Source organism: Ixodes scapularis, unplaced genomic scaffold (assembly GCF_016920785.2).
Source record: "Ixodes scapularis isolate PalLabHiFi unplaced genomic scaffold, ASM1692078v2 PGA_scaffold0__279_contigs__length_252992795, whole genome shotgun sequence".
Taxonomy (NCBI): Eukaryota; Metazoa; Arthropoda; class Arachnida; order Ixodida; family Ixodidae; genus Ixodes; species Ixodes scapularis.
This window is the reverse complement of record NW_024609835.1, coordinates 105,747,749-105,771,658: the sequence shown is the minus strand read 5'-3', so window position 1 is coordinate 105,771,658 and position 23,910 is coordinate 105,747,749. Positions and strand designations below refer to the sequence as shown.

Genomic DNA, 23,910 nt, shown 5'->3' with positions numbered 1-23,910 from the left:
CGGAACGAAAATGCCTTTTTCTTGAAGCCAAGGCTTAACAGGTAGCGTGGAAGTGTGAAGTTTAAAAAAAAAGGTTTTTGCAGAAGGTGACACTCGCATTTTCTTCACACGTTTAAAAACATCTTGTTCCGAACCGTTACCAAATACGCTTCGATACAAAGGTACAGGAAAAACAACGTCTATCAGATCAGCATAAATTGTTTTTCTGGGAACTTTAAATAAATACTCCAGAGAAAACCGGGTTTTCAAAAATTCAATCGCCTACAGGCACAGATGAGACTACCAAGTATGGTAAAGCTTCTGAAAGTTCTGTCTGCACGTAAGTGCGCAGGAATTGATGGGATACAGTTCGGAAGAACATAAAACGAACAACCACCTGTTCTAAAAATAGGTGAATCAGCCCAAGTCCCCCTGTGTCAATGGAGCGAAAAAGGTTGTCTCGTTGCATGGGTTCCCAAGTGAAATCCCAAAGAAAAGTCGCGAAAACTCTATGGAATTTTTATTTAAATTGGCCTCTCGCACAGCAAATCACCTGGAGCACGTACCAGAGTTTCGCTACAAGAAAAATGTTACATGCTTTTGCGCGTCCAAAGATTGACCACCAATTTGATTTCATTATATTGGCTTGACGTTTGATCTTTGCCGCACGCTCAGACCAGTAATGGCCACTGTTTCGAATGCAGTTCAACGGTACTCCTAAATACTGAGGAGCTCCACAGCTCCACGAAATACCAGCATACTTCGAAGGTGTTGTGGCCCACTGGCCGCACCAGAAGCCAACGCATTCTGACTGAGTTATTTACCAACGCTCCCGATGCTTCACAAAATGTCTGGGTTAAGGTAAAGACATTATCAACACTTTTCTTATCAGCACAGAAAAACGCTATATCGTCAGCGTAGGCTAACACTTTTACTTCCGCGGAATAAAAATGATAACCGTCCACTGTAGGGTTGGAAAGTACACTCAAGCAAAGAGGTTCCAAGTTAGAGCAAACAAAAGAGGGGATAAGGGACACCCTTGTTTAACAGACGATTCTAAATTTATAGGAGTCGAGAGTGAACCATTAACAATGAGACGGGTAGCACAGCTTCGGTAGCATAGGTCGATTCCTTTTAACAACGTTGGTCCCGGGTTTATGTGTCTAAGAATGGCGAAAAGGAAGTTGTGAAATACGCGGTCGAAGGCTTTCGCCAAGTCTACTTGGACTATGGCGACCTGGTTGTTATGCCGAGTACAGCTCTCTATGACCGAACGTGCGACGTGTATATTGGTCTGTATGCTTCGCCCCTTAATTCCACATGTCTGATGGTCGCCAACAACACTAGAAGCGACAAACTGAAGCCGTTTTGTCAGAATCTTAGCGAATATCTTATAGTCCACATTGCAGAGAGTAATAGGGCGATATCCTTCTACGTGTATAAGTTTATCTGCATCCTTACTTTTGGGGATTAATACTGTATGGCTGCTATAAAAAGATGGTGGTAAGCGTTCACTATCGTAAGCTTCAAGAAATACTTTGTGTAAGAAAGGGCACAGTAGTTCCTTATGATCCTTGTAAAACTCAGCTGGGAGTCCATCCGGTCCTGGCGTTTTAGAGTTAGGCAACTCATCTATCGCACTCCGAATGTCCTCCAGCGTTACTGGTCCACTAAGTAGTTCGCGTTGAATCTCACTTACTTTAGGCAACATGGAAACTAAAGTGTCTGTCATTTGACTGTTGGAAGATGGCGTTTTCTGGAATAGGTTTTTGTAGTGGGATTCGAATGTGCGCATTATATCAATATCGTTGGTTGAGAGGGTTCCGTTGCAGTCCAAAAGTTTGATTTTTTTGGAAAGCCCATGGCGTCTTTTATCATCAATGGCACGCCCCGAGGGTGTCTCAGATGACAAGAAACGCTTACACCTAGAACGTACCAGTGCACCATTATAGCGATTTTGCTCATAGCGCTGCAGCTGATTTTAATAAGAATGATTTCTTTCTGAAACTCACCAGATTTTTCACATTCCGATTCGTGAAGGCTATTTAGGTTTCGCAAAAGGGCAGCTTCGTCTTTCTTTGCGTGAAAAGACGCAATACAAGCAAATTCAATCGCTTCATTTTTGACCTCTTGTTTAAATGAGTCCCATTGGGCGAAAATGCCGAATTTTTCATTCGTTGACATATTGTTAAAACATTCACGAACACGTTTTTGAAAATCATCACTGCCAAGAAGCCTTGTGTTCAATTTCCATAATTCCCATTTTGGACGTGACTTATTACGTACGTCTGCCCCAATACGAACCTTTACAAGGCAATGATCAGAAAAGGACATGGGTTTTACTTCATAAGTAGCAACATGCGAAAAAAGTTGGCTTGAAACTCTGTCAAGCCTCGCGTTACATGAAGCATCAATGTGAGTGAATCGACTAGCAGTAACCTGAGAAGCACCGACATCAAATAGGTGGAAGTTGTATGTGAGGTTGTTTAGTATGTCAGCACTGCTGTCAGGTCTTGTAGGAGGCACTGATCTATCACTGATATTACAGACACAATTGAAATCACCAAACAGAACAACTTGCCTGTCGGTGTCAAGAAAAGGGGCGAGATTTTCAAAAAACAAACGTCTTTGTCGAACATCATTGTAGGCATAAATGCAAATTAAACGCCAGGAGACACCATTTAAGAAAAGATCACAGCATATGAACCTGCCCTTATCATCCACAGCATGTGAAAATGACGAGTATTCTAGTCTCTTCTTTAAGAATAAAAGGCACCCTCCCGACAAGCCATCCGCGTGGCTCACACATACCTCATAACTTGAGAGGAAAGGGTCCAATGCACGAGCTGTGTCCTCGTCGGACGATATCTTTGTCTCCTGGACGGCAACAAAGTCAATCTGTTCTTTTGAGAGGACCCTATATAGTTGGGACTGACGTGCACGCGAACACAGTCCTCTGACGTTGATGGTAGCGAAGCTCAGGGGAGGAAATGCCAGGGAGGTGTTAGCTAAGGGGGTAGTTCATCACCGTCCTTCACAACGTCAGCAGGCCGTGTGGCCTTACTGTAATGGTGCTCACACACCTCAGCTGGCCTGCGTTTTGCGTCGCCTCTCTCGTCGCTGTTGCCGCCGATCGCGACATCCGTGGTAGACGACTGAGACGATTTTTCCGATGTTGGGGCGGGTCGTTTGACAGATGTTCCACTGGACGTGGTCGAGCGCTCTCGTCGATGTAATGAATCCTGTGAAGCAACCGTTGACGTCGTACTTAAAGGAGGGAATTCGCTGTCTTGCAAAAACGATTCAGGCTTTTCAGATTCAGTGGTGATCGTCGCCGACTCAGGGTTGACGTCAGGTGGTGGGTGCAGTGGGGCTGTCAGCTGTACCCCTGAAGTGGTGCTGGAAGGGATGACTTCTCCTGTTGCATCGACCACTTCGCTTATGTCCATTAGGTGTTCTAAAACGACATTTTCAGCTGGGCTTCTTGCTTGTCGGAGCTTGTCCGCATAGGTGGTGACGCACTCACTTGTTGCATGACCATAACGTCGGCATTCACCGCATCTTGGGGTCCTACACTCGCGACGAATGTGACCGATTCGGTAGCATCGTAGACACAGTGGAGGGCGGCCAGGCACGAGCACCAAGCTTCGACAGCCAAACACTGTGAGCTGGTGCGGTATCTGGCTCGCGTTCATTCCCTCTTGAAGTGTCAACGTCACTTCTTTGTTTAGCGTCTCCATCTGCTCCATTCCGGCGCAGCGCCATTTTCTCTAACAATCGAACGCACCGTGCCAAAAGGCGCCAGTGCTTCTTCGATACGCTGGTTGTCCATGTGAACTGGTAGCCAAAGAAGTTTCAGTTTGACGTCTCTGGTGTCCGGGTCGATGATTAGGCATCGGCGCCCCTTTACGCGGAGCTCTGCTTTGGTCACAAGTTTGGCCTTGGCCAAAGCGCTTGCACAGCTAGGTCACCATCCAGACGTGACTCATGTGGAATTGGCCGATTCCGATGATATCCTGGCTGTCAACAACGTCCCGCAAAGCGTCTCGGAAGTATGTTGCTCGGTATGGCCGCGCGGCGAGATCTCCGTGTAGAAGGACAGAATTAAGACTCAAATTACCTGTCGGTAGACGGGGAAGTACGGTCCGGTACTCTTCAGTCGTCGTTTCGGTGGTACTGGCCGAAGCCTCAGCAGTTCCCCGGCCTGTGGCCGGTGCGTTTTCACTGGAGAGCATTAAAAACACGACCGTTTCGAACGGCGTCTTCTTCTTTCTCCGGCCACCGATCCCCCCTTGGCGACGTGCGCGATCCAAATCGTCGCGGTAGTCGGCCTTCCACGATTGGCCAAATGCTGACTGTGGCTTCAGCAAAGGATTTCTCATGGACGGAAATAAGAGGAACGTGAAAACTTCAATTTAGACGGTGATGACAGCGTTGCTTTAAAAGCGCAATGATTTCAAGCTTCCACCATGCTAATTACAAACACCATCGGACTTGTTGTTCCCAAGGTAATGACGTCACGAGAGGTAACCATAAGAGGGCGCCACTAAAACATCTCACCGCTATACTCCGTTTCACCTTATGTTGTACCATAGAGTAATATAGTAAACGTAAAGAGAGGACACAGGAGCCGATTCGCGGCCCAGATAGTGCGTTTCATACCCTCCGCTACGTGGCGCTTTTCTACAATTTGGTTAAAATTAATTAAAACTCTTTCTGTGAAAAGTATTTATTTTTTAAATGGCAATGCTTTAAAATTGTTTAAAGTACTTAAAACGACTAAATAGATTAAATCAAATACGTCACAAAAACCACGTGATGAATGGCGCCTGCCGTAGCCTGCGTGACTGCACGCCGTCGCCTCTGCATCATTCTGCATGGCCTCTGCTCGTCCCTGCGTCGTTCGTGTGTGCCGTGCGTGCCGTCCATCTGTGCTTTCTGCTGCATCATATTCGGTCGACTTTGCATCAATCAAGGTGACGCATGACCGCCCGCGTGCTCGCATGCTCGGCGTGAATTCGTGGAGCCGATCGGTTCGAGCTTCTCGCGCTGTTGTTTCTGCCGGGCTGTCTGGCTGCACTTGAACGTGTGTGCATGTTAATTTTCGATGAGATTGTTTTAAAAAAAGAATTTAACTTACGACCTTGCATGTTGATTTTCGATGAGATTGTTTTAAAAAAAAGAATTTAACTTACGACCTTGCACACGACATCGTCCATGGGTTTACATATGACGGTGTTGAACGAACCTCTAACATTGCAGATAGAGCCTTGGTTGTTATGCTGTCTGAAATTTCCAAGAGGTGCGTTTGCACACACTGTTGTGCACACTCCAACAACGTCTTTTGTTTAACGCAGTCTCCTCATTTCTCTCATTCGGGAGCTCGCGCTGCAGAACCCAGGGATCCTGGGTTCGAGCCCCACCCCTGCCCGTTTCGATCTGGATGAGCATCGTACCGGCGTGCGTTCGTGTATCACTACTGCGTGGTGCACGTTAAAGACCCCAGGCTAGCGGCTGTACCGCACTGGCTAAATTTCTCATCTACAGCTGGGAGACTCGTCGCCCCTGTGAGGCAGACCAAGTTCTAGGCTGTATAAACACACACACAACCCAATTTTTTTTTTCATTCGGGAGCTTAAAGGGGCAGTGCAATGATATCCAATTGGAATGTTTTTCACTTTACACGAGCTTGCTGGCACTAGTGGGACTCAAGGATACTCGCACGCAACGCCACTGACCAAGAAACTCCTCTGTTGCGCTGTAATTTCGAGGACAAAACCCAGTGTTTTTATTCTATCTCTCCTTCGAAAAACCTGATGACGTAGCTGGACGGTAGCAGTACCGCCCGGTGACGATATTTGAATACGGCTCATAGATTGGACCCGAGCATGGCGTGGACACTCGATTTGGGCTCGTGATAATCGATAGCTCGAGAAACATTCGGGTAGTGTCCTGTGTCCAATCGCTGCAATGACGACAACAGCCGAACCATAACAATGTCTGGAACTCAGCGCGTGTCCTGTGCCTTGCCAACCCCAGCGCATGACTATGATCAACATTGGCGGCATGTAATCGGCTCCAGATCACGGGGCCGCTTCTTCTGGCTGCGAGTTGAGGGGGTGAACTCTGCTCGTTTTTCTTTATTTTTTTCTGCGACTTCGATTGCGTGTGGTGAAAACGAACGGGTATATTTTACGGATCATTAACGTCAGGGATTCGTTCTAAGCGGTATTTGCGCAAAATACAAATATCAGTGCAGCGCCCCTTTAAGACTGTTGGCTTCACAGTAAAGCCTGTGGTATGTGGTTAGGGGGCTTCAAACGTAAGCTTGGTGTGTCTGGTGATAAGCTATTTTTTGAAGTTGACAACGAACACGTTTACTTTTTCTTTGATGTTCCGCATCTTCCCAAAACAACCAAGAGCAATCTCCAAGGCCACAAACTTTGCATTGGAAATGAGGTCATTGAGCGGTCTTCTATTGTTGAACTTCATTGTTCTATCCATGAGATTAGCTTGCAATTGACTCCGAAACTTACTGAGAGACACATTTATTCAAAAACCTTTCTGTAACATGGAAGAAAATTGTGCCCCACAGGTACTGAGTGCCTCAAACTTTTATGTAATCATATCTCTTGTTTATGCAAAGGAACTTCCTGAGGCAGCCATGGCTACAGCCTATTTCTGTGATAGGATGAACATACTTTTTGATTGTCAAAATAGCTAAAAAATTCAAGAAGACAGGGCAGAAGTTGCGTCATGCCATTCTGAAGGGAGAATCTCAAATACTTGATTTTCTCCACCAGTAACTCGGATGGATTTCAGCATGGCAGTTCCAAAGTAGGAGGCAGCCATAAGCCATCATTGGGTGGCAAGTTACTATAAAAAGTGTCCTCATGCTCTGGGATGGGCTTTCAAGCAGTCATGACTTTAAGTTCTTACTTACACGACGCCTGCAGCAAGGTACACTTGAGAACGTTTTTGGAGCTAGATACGACAAATGCTGGGCTGCAACACAAACCCAAATGTGCATCAGTTCACCTCAGGACTAAAACACCTCTGAATAAAGAAACTGTTCAAACTGTCGGACAATGAAAACGTAGAAGATGACAAGGCTGACCTCCTAAAGGAGTTGCAAATATCTTCGCACCATGAAAGTTTAATTTCAGACATTGCGGAATGTCTTCCAACTGATAACTTCCCGCCACTAGAGGATATTTCTGAGCTGGCATCAGACATCAGGTCTAACATAATTGATGACTCGTCCGTGTTTTTATTACGTTTGGGGCTATTTGATCAAGCTTTTGCTTGAACAGACAACTTACAGCTGTGGCTGTTCTCAGCTGCTATCGGATGAGTCTAATAACTTGACCAGGCCTCACTAGTACTGTCTTGTTCCTAAAGCATACCACGTGCCTGGAAAATTCTTCGGGAACTTAGTAGTACCATCACAGGCTGCCTTTCATTTCATTCAGCAACTAGAAAATCACTTTCTTCCCATAATAGAGAGTGTGACAGATGTTCGAGGAGTGTGTGCCGCCTTGTATAGCACACTTTAAGGTCTGGGTGGTTTTCGCCTTTGCCCAGAGGAGTGCCACAAAGGGTTTTCAAAATTGTTTTGCAGAATACGCTTGTGTTGGCATGTTTGATTTCTTAACCGGAATTCGGACAAAGTTCGGTTGCACTCTTCAGTGGCTAGTAAGAACGAGACAGGTTTAACTGTTAATAGCGTATTAACAGAGGCGGTTGCCAAACCAAAAACAAAAAGTAATTAAGTGGGCGGTGCAGCTTGCTCTCCAAATATTTGTTTCCCCCTTTTTCCAGCGAATGTGTATCACGGCTCCCTAACAAAAATATTTGTTAGGGAGCCGTGATTCTCGATATTCTCGATAGAAAATAGTGGATAGAGGCTAACAATATCTGAAAGAAAATGTGTCCACTTTTGTATCCACTGTCCATAGTTTTTTAGCCGCTTTTTTCTGAAGCCATATTTCTTTTCTGGACAATTTCGGGGAATATTTAGGGACGTTGAATCTTGTCAGATTTCATATAGAGTTCTCATTGTTTGGTATGGCTCGCCCGCAGTGAGTTTGAGGCTATGCAAATTGATGTTTTTTTGTTTATATTTGCCGGAAATCGGGAATTTGTACTATCCGGCGTGTGCTTCGCACTGTTATTATACTCTTATGACTGGTAATGATAGCGATGTCTTATTTATTTTTGCACTTACTTCCCGTACCCGAGTCGGCGTGAAAGTGAATGTATCATACAGCATGTTCTCCGTGGAAGGGTTTTGTTAACTTGGTTCCGCTAAGAATCTATTACGAAGTGTACGAATGCCGAAGTCCTTCATATTCATTTATTTTTGTGAGTATCGATCTCTTTCGTATAAAACATACAGAGCTTCTGAAGAAAATCATGTGTACATAAATGTGGTCCAATAAAATGTGTTCGAACCACTTACTGTTGTTGACCCCAAAATGTTCCACCAGCCAGGAGTCAATGCGGTGATTGTGTAACTTCAATGCTTTACAATATAAAAAGAACAAGAAATATATATACTCTGCTTTGTGAAGCAAGTTAAAATATTGTTTGACACATTTTGCACGGACTCTACCGTAAAAAATAAAGCAAAGGTGTGTCAGTATTAAAAAAAAAAAAAGAACAGCGGCTTCGGGAGTCAAGGTGCTCCCGAGAGATGAGCGAGGCGGGGGGGAGGGGGGGGGGAAGAGAGAGAGAGAAGGGTACCGGAGAACCGGAGCAGAAACGCCCAAACCGAAACCGAAACTAACTTGGCCGGAAACGGAATCAGATTATCTTAATACCGCCCGCTAGGAGCGCTACCTGTCACTGGTCTATCTGGGCCGCTGGGGCCTATGGCAGTGTCCGCTCTTTACCTTGTATATATTACACTATGATTGTACCGCAGCGAAGGCGGGAAGCGCGAGCTCATAGCGTTGACAGCTGCCCTTATTGCACGAGAGCTTGTGCCGTCGAGATCTGCCCCAGAGCAAGGAGCTCGCGCTTACAGCTTTTCCTGCGGTACAACATAAGGTGAAACAGAGTATAATAGAGGAGACCACTGATCTCTACTATAGGGGGCTGGATGGCGCTTAGCTGCTCTCCTGCTCCGAGCCTGGCGCAAGTGAAGCCACCGCAAGTTCGATGCTTGTCCCGGAAGTAGGGCGTGCGCTGGGCTTCCTAGTGCATTCAATCGACATTATGAACCATGCTTTTTTGTGTTTTGATTGGGTTTTAATACTCCCGTTCTGGATTAAATCCCGAAAATGAGGCATTTGAACTTGGGACATATTCACAACTGAATCAACTAGAATCCCAATATGTTTACATTGAATGGTTTCCCATGATACTTCTCAAGTTCGCATGCGCTCTTACTGCGCAACAAGCAGGCTCTCTTGAGGGAACAAGCGAAAATCCAGCGCCCTCGACGCTTTTCGAATTATTACTCGGAAGGGTTACAAAGCCTGCCAAGCGCTCACTTCCGGGACAAGCCGCTCACTTCCGGTGGCTTCATACCTGTTTGCTCAATGTAGGGTGCCTACATGTCTGTCTGTCTCAGGGTGAAGACATCCATTGTTGCCCTGAATGTGCCAGCGCGTGACGCTCTCGCGCACTTGGTGCGCGAGAGCGTCACGCGCTGGTAAAATGGCGTCTATGCATTAGCCAAAGCTACGCGCTCGTGCTGAGTGACACCGGATTGCGCGTACTTCAAAATGCATAGAAAGAACGATTGGGCGGAAAAATGGCCGAGATGTCACCACTCAAGCAAAAGCGCGCGTGTGTATGAAGGCACTCTAGCTCAATGCGCCATCCAGCCCCCTCTAGTAGAGATCAGTGGAGGAGACCATTGTACAGACCAGAGCCGGTACAGACTTGGGCGTACCTCCATCTGCCGTTGTGACAGTCAACCACAAAACCCGCGCGTTGCGAAGATAGCGCGTGCAAGGACACGAGGTCCGAGCATTGCGGGTCGAACGCACGACACCGCCATCGCAGCTGGGCTACCGAACTCATGTTTTCCTTTTACTTTTAGTAATAAAAGTGCTAAAGAAACTACTTGTAACGTTGGCGACGAGAACCAGGACCCACCGGATGACAGATGGCACATCGACAGCGGGCGAGAACCAAAGCAACGCCAAGGCCACGCCTGAGTTCAGCCGCATTCCAACGTTCGAACGCAGCTCCAGCTTTTGGAAATCATAGTACGGGCGGCTATAATTTTTTTTCGCGGCTAATGACGTACAGGGAGCCTCGAAGAAACGTTTGCACCTGCTAACGCTGTGCGGGGCGGTGAGTAAATACGATACAGTATGCGCTCTCGTACATAATTACTTACAGCGCGACTGGGACAAGGACAGACAGGGGAGAAAACACAGGACAAGCGCTGAACTAGCAACTGATTTTATTGAAAAGAAAAGACGTGATGCTGCTGCTGCTCGTGCAGGCATGCCCCTCCGTGGCCCTGGCGCTTCTTCTTTCACTCAATACGAAACCGGCCAAGTTATCCGAGATCCAAACAGCCGATCTCGCTCTTCATCAAAGTCACTGTGGGCTGGCTCACACACAAGGATCCGGTTTGTGTTATGTGGTACGTCTCCATCATGTCTCCGGGTAGTTTGTGGTTGTGTCGGAACATCACTGTGGTCTTGTTAAAAAGGGGTTGGCATCCGCAATCCCGGCAATGCATCGCGAGATGCGTGTGAGCGGTTCCTTTCATAGAACTGTGGTGTTCTCGTAGCCTTGTGTTTAGGCAACGCTCAGTCTGTCCTATGTAGGCGCGCCCGCAGGAAAACGGAATCTTGTAGACCACGCCTTCTATGCAGGCGACAAACTGCATTCCGTGTTTGATGCTGCAGCCACTGTGAGACTTAGGATCGTTATTTCTCGCGCGTTTGTTGACTGCGGAGCACACAGAGGTGAGTTTGTGGCGGGCGGAAAAAACAACATTCACGTTGTATCTCGAGGCGACTTTCTTGAGTCCGTGGGAAAGGCGGTGGATGTACGGTATGACTGAGGTCTTCTTTTTCTCGTTCTGCTCGAGGTCACGTTGCTCGATCGCGGGATCTGTTTTAAGGTGTTTCACGATTTTTTCGCAAGCTGAAGAAATGACCGAATTAGGATATCCCGAATCCTTGAGCCGTTGAATTTGGGACATGAAGCTGGAATTCAAATTGTGGATGCATGTGCTTGTTAGAGCAGTCCTCAGACAGGAAAATGCGATGCCTTGTTTGACGAGTTTTGAGTGGGCTGATTGAAAGTTAAGAAGAGCCTTCGCTGTTCTGGGACTGTAACACCAGCAAACATGATCGTCCCCCACTTCGATGCGGAGATCCAGGAACTGAATGAGGTTCTCTTTTGGGGCTTCATAGGCGAAGTAAAGTCCTAGTCCTTTTTCCGTGAAGATCTTCAGCACATCGTCAAGCTTCTGATGGAAATTAGCCCTCTCAACGAACACCAAATAATCGTCTACGTAGCTAACCACTGTTTTGGTGTTTTTTTCCAAGCAGGGTTCTAGATCCCGATCGATCTTGCCTAGGAAGATGTTACTGAGCACAGGGGCTACCCTAGACCATACGCATACGCCGGACTTCTGTATGTACACCTTGTCCTGCCATCCGATGAGTGTGGACTTTAAATCCCCAATTCCAAGGCGGTTGTTGACTTTCTAAATGTCAGTAACCCACACGGGTGCAGCGCGTTCAGCATCGACGTTGAATTATATTACTCCATGCCACACGACGACCTCATGGTTAGTGTCAAGAAGTGCATCACAGAACACAACGACGAAAGCGCCTTCAGGACGCGATGCGGGATTACGGTAGAAGACTTTCTCGAACTCCTATCCGTTTATTCAAAGTCCACACTCATCGGATGGCAGGACAAGGTGTACATACAGAAGTCCGGCGTATGCAAAGGGTCTAGGGTAGCCCCTGTGCTCTGTAACATCTTCATATGCAAGATCGATCGGAATTTAGAACCCTGCTTGGAGAAAAACACCAAAACAGTGGTTAGCTACGTAGACGATTATTTGGTGTTCGTTGAGAGGGCTAATTTCCATCAGAAGCTTGACGATGTGCTGAAGATCTTCATGGAAAAAGGACTAGGACTTTGCTTCACTTATGAAGCCCCAAAAGAGAACCTCATTCAGTTCCTGGATCTCCGCATCGAAGTGGGGGACGATCATGTTTGCTGGTGTTACAGTCCCAGAACAACGAAGGCTCTTCTTAACTTTCAATCAGCCCACTCAAAACTCGTCAAACAAGGCATCGCATTTTCCTGTCTGAGGACTGCTCTAACAAGCACATGCATCCACAATTTGAATTCCAGCTTCATGTCCCAAATTCAACGGCTCAAGGATTCGAGATATCCTAATTCGGTCATTTCTTCAGCTTGCGAAAAAATCGTGAAACACCTTAAAACAGATCCCGCGATCGAGCAACGTGACCTCGAGCAGAACGAGAAAAAGAAGACCTCAGTCATACCGTACATCCACCGCCTTTCCCACGGACTCAAGAAAGTCGCCTCAAGATACAACGTGAATGTTGTTTTTTCCGCCCGCCACAAGCTCACCTCTGTGTGCTCCGCAGTCAACAAACGCGCGAGAAATAACGATCCTAAGTCTCACAGCGGCTGCAGTATCAAACACGGAATGCAGTTTGTCGCCTGCATAGAAGGCGTGGTCTACAAGATTCCGTTTTCCTGCGGGCGCGCCTACATAGGACAGACTGGGCGTTGCCTAAACACATGTAAGGCTGCGAGGACACCACAGTTCTATAAAAGGAACCGCTCACACGCATCTCGCGATGCATTGCCGGGATTGCGGATGCTAACCCCTTTTTAACAAGACCACAGTGATGTTCCGACACAACCACAAACTACCCCGAGAAATGATGGGGACGTACCACATAACACAAACCGGATCCTTGTGTGTGAGCCAGCCCACAGTGACTTTGATGAAGAGCGAGATCGGCTTTTTGGATCTCGGATAACTTGGCCGGTTTCGTATTGAGTGAAAGAAGAAGCGCCAGGGCCACTGAGGGGCATGCCTGCACGAGCAGCAGCAGCATCACATGTCTTTTCTTTTCAATAGAATCATTTGCTAGTTCAGCGCTTGTCTTGTGTTTTCTCCTCCGTCTGTCCTTGTCCCAGTCGCGCTGTAAGTAATTATGTACTAGAGCGCATACTGTATCGCATTTACTCATCTCCCCGCACAGCGTTAGCAGGTGCAAACGTTTCTTCGAGGCTCCCTGTACGTCGTTAGCCTCGAAAAAAAAAATGATAGCCGCCCGTACTATGATTTCCATAAGCTGGAGCTGCGTTCGAACGTCGGAATGCGGCTGAACTCAGGCGTGGCCTTGGCGTTGCTTTGGTTCTCGCCCGCTGTCGATGTGCCGTCTGTCATCCGGTGGGTCCTGGTTCTCGTCGCCAACGTTACAAGTAGTTTCTTTAGCACTTCTAGTACTAAAAGTAAAAGGAAAACATGAGTTCGGTAGCCCAGCTGCGATGGCAGTGTCGTGCGTTCGACCCGCGATGCTCGGACCTCGTGTCCTTGCACGGGCTGTCTTCGCCACGCGCGGGTTTGTGGTTGACTGTCAACGGCAGATGGAGGTGCGCCCAAGTCTGTACCGGCTCTGGTCTGTGCTATAGTCTCCTCTATTAGCGGTGAGATGTTTTAGTGGCGCCCTCTTATGGTTACCTCTCGTGACGTCATTACCTTGGGAACAACAAGTCCGATGGTGTTTGTAATTAGCATGGTGGAAGCTTGAAATCATTGCGCTTTTAAAGCAACGCTGTCATCACCGTCTAAATTGAAGTTTTCACGTTCCTCTTATTTCCGTCCATGAGAAATCCTTTGCTGAAGCCACAGTCAGCATTTGGCCAATCGTGGTAGGCCGACTACCGCGACGCTTTGGATCGCGCACGTCGCCAAGGGGGGATCGGTGGCCGAGTGGGCTAAAGCGCACGCCCAGCTCGACGCGCGTGGAGCAAAAGCTCGCGCTGCAGAACCCAGGCATCCTGGGCTCGAGCCCCACCCCTGCCCGTTTCGATCTGGATGAGCATCGTACCGGCGTGCGGTCGTGTATCACTACTGCTTGGTGCACGATAAAGACCCCAGGCTAGCGGTTGTACTGCACTGGCTAAATTGCTCATCTACGGCATGTGACTCGTCGCAACTTTAATGGCTGACCAACTACACGCTGTATAAATATCTCCATAACTCAATTTTTTTTTTTTTGCACGTCGCCAATACTCACAAAGTTTGGCAGTTCGATGACGGAGCCATATAGCGCCCTGTCGCAGATTTGGAGCGCGAGGATCTGGCAGCACAGAGCATTTTTCAGGGAAGTTGGTTGTGAGCGCACAGCTTTTGCAGCGGCGAGGACGCACGAGGAACGCGAGGAGCATGATCGGACAGTCCACCACTCGGAAAAAGTGTTTCGGCGTCTCGCCGCAGCGGGGCGCCCGTTACATGACTCTTCTCATCCGTGGTCTGCCGCCCTACCTTTTCACTTTCGGCGACCGCGTCTCATGGCGATCTGCAGGTTTTGTCAGTATAGAGGAGGCTATGTCTGTTCATATGCACTTTAGGGGACATAACATTATGGTTCGGTTATTGTCGTCATTGCAGCGATTGGACACGGGCCACCACCCAAATCCTTGTCGAGTTATCGATTATCACGAGCCCAAATCGAGTGCTTACACAATGCGTGGGTCCAATCTATGAGCCGCATTCAAATATTGTCACTGGGACATACAGCGATCCTCCAGTTACGTCATCAAGTTTCGCGAAGGAAATATTTAATGAAAACGATCGCCTTTGTACTTGAAATTTCGCCGCAAGTATCCTTGCGGGTATCCTTGAGTCCCACTACTCTCTAAAAAATGCTTGCGTGTCTACTTGCCCGCAAAACACTGGAAAAGCTAATCTCTCCGATCTACCAAATCAGCTCAGCGAATGATGGTCCTGAACATGCGTTTAGACCTCACAATTAAGTCTGCGCGGTGGCATTGCACAATTCAAGCATGGCGTTTTGCATTGCGTACTGCCACCGCGCAGACTATCTTTAGGTTTATTTTTAGTACGGTGAATGAGGCAACAAAAAAGTGAAAGCCGTTTACAACTCCCTGTACCGCCGAATCGGAGCGCAGCTCTTGAGGAGGAGCAGGGAAGGGTACTGAGGGGAGGGTAGACCCCTCCTTTTCCTCCTCCTCCTACCCTCATTCTTTAATATGTTCCGAGGGGTCACCTGACCTCGGGGGGAGGGGGGGGGTGTCACGTGACTTCGGGGGGAGGGGGGGTCACGTGACCTCGGAGAGGGGGGCCACGTGACCTCGGGGGTCATGTGACCTTAGGGGGCCACGTGACCTTGAGGTGACCTTGGGAGGGGTCGCGTGAACTCGGGGGTCACGTGACCTTGGAGTAGTCTTGGGAGGGGTCACGTGACCTTGGTGTGACCTTGGGGGTCACGGGACCTTGGTGTGACCTTGGTGACGCCCACGGCGACGGCGACGCCGACGCCGCTCAAGCCGGAAACGGGCGTCCAACCGCTCATTCACACTGACCGCTCATTCACACTGGAAGCGGATCCGCGTTCGCAAAGCGGTTGCGAACGCGATTGTATAAAGATCCAGTACAATTGCACGCGCAATCGATGGCATCGATCGCGCGTGCAATTGCACTGCATCTTTATACAACCGCGTTCGCAACCGCTTTGCGAACGCGGATCCGCTTCCAGTGTGAATGAGCGGTAAAAGCGGATCCGCGTTCGCAAAGCGGTTGCGAACGCGGTTGTATAAAGATCCAGTACAATTGCACGCGCACTCGATGACATCAAGTGCACGCGCAATTGTACTGGATCTTTATTAGCGGCGAGATGTTTTGGTGGCGCCCTCCTATGGTTCCCCCTTGTGACGTCATTACCTTGCGAACAACAAGTTCGATGGTGTTTGTAAATGGCATAGTGGAAGCCTGAAATCATTGCGCTCTCAAAGCAACACTGCCAACACCGTCGAAATTAAAGCTCTTTCATTCCTCTTATTTCCGTCGATGGTATACCCTTTCCGACGTCATAGTCAGCTTTTGGGCCAATCGTGGAAGGCCGACCACAGCGACGCTTTCGGTCGCGCACGTCGCCAATACAACCGCGTTCGCAACCGCTTTGCGAACGCGGTTGTATAAGGATTCAGTACAATTGCACGCGCATTTGACGACATCAAATGCGCGTGCAATTGCACTGAATCTTCATACAACCGCGTTCGCAACCGCTTCGCGAACGCGGATCCGCTTCCAGTGTGAATGGGGATAAGAGCTGCGCTCTAAATTGCGTCATATTTACTTCCCACAACGGAGGAAGTATTAAGCAATTTGCATGGAGGAACAACGCTGAGCACCCTGGACCTGGCGCAAGCATACCAGCAACTGCACGTGACTCCAGCTACGGCAAGGTTGCTCACCGTAAACACAATCAAAGGACTCTTTAAACAAAAAAAAAAAAAGAAGCTTCCATTCGGTGTAGCCGCGGCTCCAGCCATCCTCCAAAGGTTAATGAGACCACATTGAATGGACTGCCCGGGGTCTGTGTGTACCCCGACGGCAATATCGCCAGTGGCGCCACGGATCAAGAGCACAGACACAAACTCTGAAATGCGCTGCAGCGACTTGCCCAGGCAAACTTGTGACTGAGCAAGACGAAGTGCCATTTAGCGTACCTGAGGTACAGTTCCTGGGTCATAAGATTGATGCCATGGGAATACTCACGTCAAAGGACAAGGTGAAAGCCATTGTGGAAGCACCAGCACCGACAAACAAGCAGACTCCAATCATTTCCAGGAATGTTAGCTTTTTAAGACCGCGGTTTCTGGAACAAAGGGCTACTGTAGCATCAAGGCTCTATGAACTATTACAGAAGGACGCCGCGTGGCAACGGGAAGAGCGTCATCAGAGAGCTTTTGGCGAGCTCAAGCAGCTCACCCTGAAGACTACTGTCTTGGAACACTATGACGAGACTAAACCACTCTTCATTTCGTGTGACGCATCTTCTTGTGGCGTCGGTACAGTGTTGGCAGAGCAGGAGAGTTTCGGCAGGGAGACCCCCATAGCGTTTGCGTCACGGACGTTACGTACAGCCGAGCGCAATCACAATCAACTGGACCGTGAAGGCCTTGCAGTGGTGTTGGTAGCCGACCATTTCCACAAGTATATTCTAGGGCGACACGTCACGTTTGTGGTTGACCATCAGCCTTTACTGGGGATTCTCGGACCTAAAAAAAACCGGTACTACAGATGCTTTCTACCCAACTCACACCCTGGTGTCTGAAACGTGCAGCGTACTGCTCTGAGCTGAAATACCGGGCCGGAAAACTACATCAAAATTCAGACGCGCTCAGTAGGTTGCCAGCTGCCAGACCCCATTGAGGAACCTCATGTCCCTGGTGACATCTTGATGTTCGAGGCACTACTACGACCACCCCTGACAGTGGAAGTTGTGACCAAGTTAACACAAAAAGAGACAACACTCGCAACACTACACAAAGCAATAAAAGAGGGCACAGCCCAGCAAATGAAAGGAGGACTGCAGTCCTTACCAAAGAAAGGCCTCAGAACTGGCGATACATTGTGGATGTATCACCTGGGGTAGTAATACAAACAGCCGCACGAGAGTAAGCAATAACCCTGATCCACGCAGGACACCGGGAAGTGGTGGCTATGAAAACCTTCGCACGAAGATACTTATGGTGGCCTGGATGGGATGACGATATCGAGACCACAGTCGCAGCATATGAGCCATTCCAACGCACACAAACAAATCCAGCAAGGATCCAGATTCCATCGTGGACTCAACCAACGACACCGTGGCACACTCTATAGACATGTAGACTTTGCTGGACCTGTAAAATGACATACATTCTTAGTGGTGGTTGAAGCTACGACCGAATGTGTGGAGGTACGACGGGTAACCTATCCCGCGTAGAGAGCAGACATCGAGGTGCTGCGATCAATGTACGCAACGCTTGGCATGCCACGCAAGGTAGTGTCTGATAATGGAACAGCATTTGTGTCTGCCGAGGTACAAACATTTTACGAGAATAACGGAATTTGACAGGTGACGTCGGCTCCGTATCATCCTGATACCAACGGACAAGCAGAACGCTACGTTGGCGAGTTGAAGAGAGCGTTGGCCAAGGAGCCTTCGGATCGGTGAACTTCAGATTGTTACGGTTCTTGTTTCGACAACACTGCACAGCTCAACAGACAACTAGCATCACACAAGCTAAAGCAACGTTTGGACGAGAACTGCGAACTTCCCTGGGTTGAGTAGTGCCACAAACAGAGTCAACGATAGCAACCAAGAAGCTACCCAGAAACGACAGCTGCGAGTGGGAGATACCATCATGGTCCGACAATTCCGCAAAAAACTTGACCGAGTTCCAGGTGTTGATGAAACGAATAGGACCTCGTTCGTGGAATGCTCAGTGTGGGTTAGGAGTGGTTCACCGACACTGGAACCAGATTAGAAAACGATGCTGCGAAAGAAATACAGATGACCGTGCGTCGGCGACTCTAACATGGGGTATAGATGTCGAAGAAACTGCCCGGTCCCATATCTATACGCCAACTTACAACGACAAGAAAAGCAGACACACCGGTTCAGCGGACATCTAAGCGGGCAAGACGCCCACCTCAGAGGTATACCAGACACAAGTCTGAGAGGGGAAAGATGTTATGTCCGCTGAAGTGCATATGTACATACTAAAGCCCCTTCATGATTCAAAAGTAGCGCAAGGTGCGCCGATGCACGAGGCACGTGCAGCGTGCAGCCTTTGGGAAGATCATGGCGGCACAGCGCAGCACTGAGCTAGATTTCAGACGCCATGTTCTTCCCAGAAGAGGCGCGCGGCACGTGTCTCGAGTATTTGCACAACAATAAATGGCGCCGCTTTTCCCAGGACAGAGGGGCTTTCGCACATACTAGAGTTCCTCTATATAGTTACCTACGGTCAGGGGCGGATTCAAGGGGGGAGGCGGGGGGGGGGGGGGGGGCGACGGGGGTGGTCGCCCCTACCCCCCAAACAAGGTCGACCCCCCCCCCCCCCCCCTCCCCCCTTCTCAGAAGCAATTTGACGTGGGGGGACCCTCCGGTGCACACGAAAGAGTGGGAGAATGGTAACCTTACTAATTTTCCGCCCCCCCCCCCCCTCAAAAAAAGAACAAGAAAAAAAACAACTGAGTTTTGGATCCGCCCCTGCCTACGGTAGCAGAGTTCCGCATTCAGCCTCGGCGGGTAGCCGTAGCGCCGGCTTTCCCGCACGCCCTGGATGCTTTGTTCGTCACGGGACTAAATTTGGCGAATAGTGGCGCCGTGCGCGCCGCCGCGCATGGAAAACAGCAAAAGAGGAGAAGGATGCGAAAGCAGAGGAACATACGCCGGGGCGCGAGCAACGTCGGCGGAGCGACCGTAAAGGTGGCTTTCTTGTACGGCGCCGGATGCTTTGCTCCTCACGTGATGGATCTGGGCAAATAGCGGCGTGGCGACGCGGGAAAACAAATGCGCAACCACTGATCTCTATGACAATTGCTGGATCGCGCTTCCCCGCTTGTTCGCTGCAGCGCAAGTGAAGCCACCGGGCTTCACTCGCTTGGGATACGATTTGCCGTTTTTGCTAGCCTTTGCTGCGGTTTTCCAGCGTGCTGACGACACGTTTTCTACTCGTTCGTCGTCATTCGCCGAAGAAGTTTTTTGAAGACTCTGTGTATTGTTGAGACTTTCCGTTGTGAACACGTGGAAAATTTTACGAAAGTGCAGTGTCGCAGGAAAAAGGCACAACGCGTCGAAAGGAAGGGCTGGCGGCGTGTTCAAAGCATCCTTGGCACGCCGAAGTGCCGTGTCTCTGTGCCTTCGCACGCTTGGATACCGACCAAGAACCGACGCCGTGTGTATGTGTTCAGCGAGTGCAATGTGCGTGAAGCTGTTCGTGCCTCTGGATCAGCGTCTTTTCCCCTCGCGGTTTAGGAACGAGCTTAATCCAGCGTCCACTAGCGACAGAGGATGGGGAGAAGGTACGTCTTTTTTTCGTCCTTAGACGATTTACACAATACCGTGCACAACAGCTCCTCATCACTGATCAGTGCTGGCTTATTATCAACCTACGTGACTCGCCTAATTGTAATTGGTCAACAGATTGCACACGACCATATCGGCCGCGCTTCAAAGATTTTCATTCTCGCCGTCTTGTACTTTTGCTTTCGAAAACCCCCCTGGCTCCACGTACAACGTTGCCCTATTCGTGCTCCCACGGAATCTATTAGAGTAGATTTGGGATATAGCCATGGTTAATATAGAACATAAGAATACGTACAGATCTCCCCCTTTTATTGATAGCAACTCACCGGAACAGCTGGACGATCCAGAACTCCGTGGCCGATATATATAAATGATCTAAAGGCATCTACGCGCGACACACGTTCAGAACTTTGGCGCGGCGTCAATTCTTGACCGGTATCCAAGCGTGCGAAGACACAAAGATGCATCACTCAGCGTGCCAAGGAAGCTTTGATCACGCCGCGACACCGGCGACACGTTTTCGACGAGTTGTACCTTTTGATACGGCTTCACGCACATTGCACTCGCTAAACACATTCACACGGCGTCGGTTCTTGGTCGGTATCCAAGCGCGCGAAGGCACAGAGACACGGCACTTCGGCTTGCCAAGGATGCTTTGAACACGCCGCCAGCCCTTCCTTTCGACGCGTTGTGCCTTTTTCCTGCGACACTGCACTTTCGTAAAATTTTCCACGTGTTCACAACGGAAAGTCTCAACAATACACAGAGTCTTCAAAAAACTTCTTCGGCGAATGACGACGAACGAGTAGAAAACGTGTCGTGAGCACGCTGGAAAACCGCAGCAAAGGCTAGCAAAAACGGCAAATCGTATCCCAAGCGAGTGACGCCCGGTGGCTTCACTTGCGGGAGCGGCAAGCGCGATCCAGCAATTGTCATTGAGATCAGTGTGCGCAACATTGCTCCCCCTTCGGGGGAGCATATCGAGGAATTCTAGTACATACTAGAGTTCCTGTATATAGCTCCCTACAGCATATCGAGGAACTCTAGTACATACCACGGCTCTGGTACATACTGGGGCGTAGCGCCACCTGCCGTTGTGACAGCCAACCACAAAACCCGCGCGCTGCGAAGACAGCGCGAGCAAGGACACCTGGCCCGAGCATCGCGGGACGACCGGATGACACCGCCATGGCAGCTGGGCTACCGAACCCATGTTTTACTTTTACTTCTACTACTAGACGTTCTGATTAAACTACTAGTAACACATAACAATGCCTGAAACTCAGCGCGTGTCCTGTGCCTTGCTAACCCCAGCGCGTGGCTATGATAAACGTTGACGGCATATAATCGGCTCCAGATCACGTCGACGCTTGTTCTGGCTGCCAGTAAAGGGGGTGGACGCCGCACGTTTTCCTATAATTTTTTATGCGACTTCGATTGCCTGTGGTGAAACACGAACGGGTGTTTCACAGATCATTAACGTCTGGAATCTGTTTATTCGGTATTTGCGCAACGTACAAAAATTGTTGCATCGCTCCTTGAAAGCCGGGGTCCATAATACTTACACATCATACAAAAGGCAGCTCTCCATAGAAATTCGAACGGGAGTCACCGTGAGATCCGTGCTTCGAAGGCCGCACGAAAATAGGGAGTTTTAGAATAACGTACGCAACTTTAGCGCACGCTAGCGCTAAATTTTGCGCTTGTATTAGCGCACGCGACGTAAGAGAGTTTTAGAATAGCGTTTCTCCGTCGCGACGCAAAAGCGCAAGCATCTCGCGCTTGCGACGCCACCAAGATACAATCACAATTTTTTTTTTTTCATACACGAAATGCTGTAACTTCAGAAAAAAACAAGGTTTTTGGTTCAGAGTATCATTTTAGATTTGTTTAAACATAAGAATGCGACGCGAGCGGTTGACCGGTCGTGTCCGCTTGCGTCGCCTCGGCAAGGGAGGTCTAGTGTACTGACCTTGGCACATCGTACCGAATCGCTGAGAAATGTTCGCGCGTCGCAAGCATCAAGTTGCCGGTGATCGTTGCCAAACCGAGTACAATGTCGTCCCGTATTGAAAATCGCAGTCGCGAGGATGCCACCGACGTCGCACTCACGACGCCGCCAAAGCTGCTGCCGACATAATCCCAGGAAGCCGCCATTTTTTTTAACTCTGCTCGTCTTGGCTTTAGCCAACTTCTGATCACGAATCCTCCTTGGAGAAGCGCAAATACTCTTGCGTACGCACGCTATTTCCGAGAAATAGCGCACGCTGAAATTGCGCACGCAAAGCGCAATACCTGGTTTGCGTTCGGAGCATGCGCAGTGGCGACGACGCTATTCTTTGCGTACGCAAAGCTTTAGCGTGCGCTGTTCTAAAACTCCCTAATGAATTCAAGGAGAAAACGACACGCGGCGTTCCAACTATACTCATATTGCGGTGACTCGTGTTTCCAGACTTTCTTTTGGATGGCGGAAATCTCTACAAATAAGAACGGAAAAGTAGTAAACCTAGAGAAGTAGCGCCTAGAAATAGTAGGAATTAAAAAAAAAAAAAAGAAACTTCAAAGTAGAGTTGATTAAGATGCGTTTGAAACGCAATGCTTTTCATTTTTGCGAGTTGCAAGATTAGCATAATCTGAGAACGAAAAATACAATTCACTAATCCATTTCGTGGTCCATGGACGAGTCATAGACGTTCCGTTCGACAATTTTTGGGCATGCGTAACAAATTCCCGCAACAAAATTAAAAATTAAAAAGAACGATAAACATTTGTTTTTTTGCGCATGATGCAGTGGTACCTGAGTGTTCGCCGTCTGCGTGTCCTCGGGGCATGGTTTGCGTGAGCACGCGTCGGGGCTTCCAGTGTCTGCACAGCTTGGCGGACCTGACACGGGACCAGGGGGCACCTTATTTCAACGCGCTTCTTCAAGGATGACGGCGAGAACTTTGTTGCTGGGGTGCCTCAATGCAAAGCGCACATGAAGGCACCAGTATCCGTCTTAGTTTAGACTACGAGTAATTTCCTCTCCCCTTCGTCGTGCCTGTATTTTTCCTGGGATGTGATATGAGGTTCGTTATTAAAAGAGGTACACACGGCTGCGCCAATCGCTTTCTCATTTTATTTCTCAAAAGGTAAACCCGATACTATAAGGGAAAGAAAAAAACAAATGGACGGACAAATTAAATGTTTCGAACGCGGCTGTGATTTTTTTTTTTTTAGTACACATATAGAATAATCTCGAATAAAAGATAGAGACGGAGAGAGAGAGAAAAAAAAAACCCGTTACGTTGTCTGTTCTTACGCTGCCACGCGATCGAGCCAGTTCAACTACGGAGCCACAGAAGGCGTCTTGGATTGATGTGTTTAGGGTTGACTGCTGAATTTCCCGTAGACTGTCAAAAAAGCGACTTGCAAAAAAAAAGAAAAAAAGAAAAAGCAGGCATTTGTCACGTGCACCACCTCTGCTGTGAGACGGCCAGGATCATGGCCGGGCGACAACTTCAGTTACTTCATCAGGCGGGAATCGAGGGATCACCTTTTTGTAGGACGCAGGAAACAAAAACAGTCGGGAACAACTTCCAGTCCTTTCCTAAAGCGATGCCAAATCTGCAGGAGCGGATCTCACTCTTCAGTGGGGTACCAGCTGTTCACCCGCACCCGCACGTTGCACGTGTTGTTCGGGAACTGCTCAAGTAAAAAGTATCTGGCGGGTGCCATCTTGGGTGTCCGTGGTATACGGGGCCTGATTTGCCCACTTTCCGCGAAGCGACAAAAGCGCGTGCTGGTTTGTGGAGTTCGCGCGCTGGGCTTTGTGTTCATTCGCGTTTCTGAAGAAGTGAAGTCCGGAGCG

At 48.8% G+C, this 23,910-nt stretch overlaps 1 protein-coding gene across 1 annotated transcript in view; it reads left to right on the top strand.

Annotated features, from left to right (window-relative positions):
* The window catches only part of LOC121045908 (fibropellin-1-like), a 68,160-nt gene extending 45,083 nt beyond the window's left edge, over nucleotides 1-23,077 (top strand). The window contains exon 4 of the mRNA XM_042289355.1: nucleotides 22,852-23,077. Within this exon, the coding sequence (XP_042145289.1) occupies nucleotides 22,852-22,994 (143 nt within the window). The 3' untranslated portion in view covers nucleotides 22,995-23,077. The remainder of the gene's footprint in view (nucleotides 1-22,851) is intronic.
* Nucleotides 23,078-23,910: the final 833 nt, after the last annotated feature.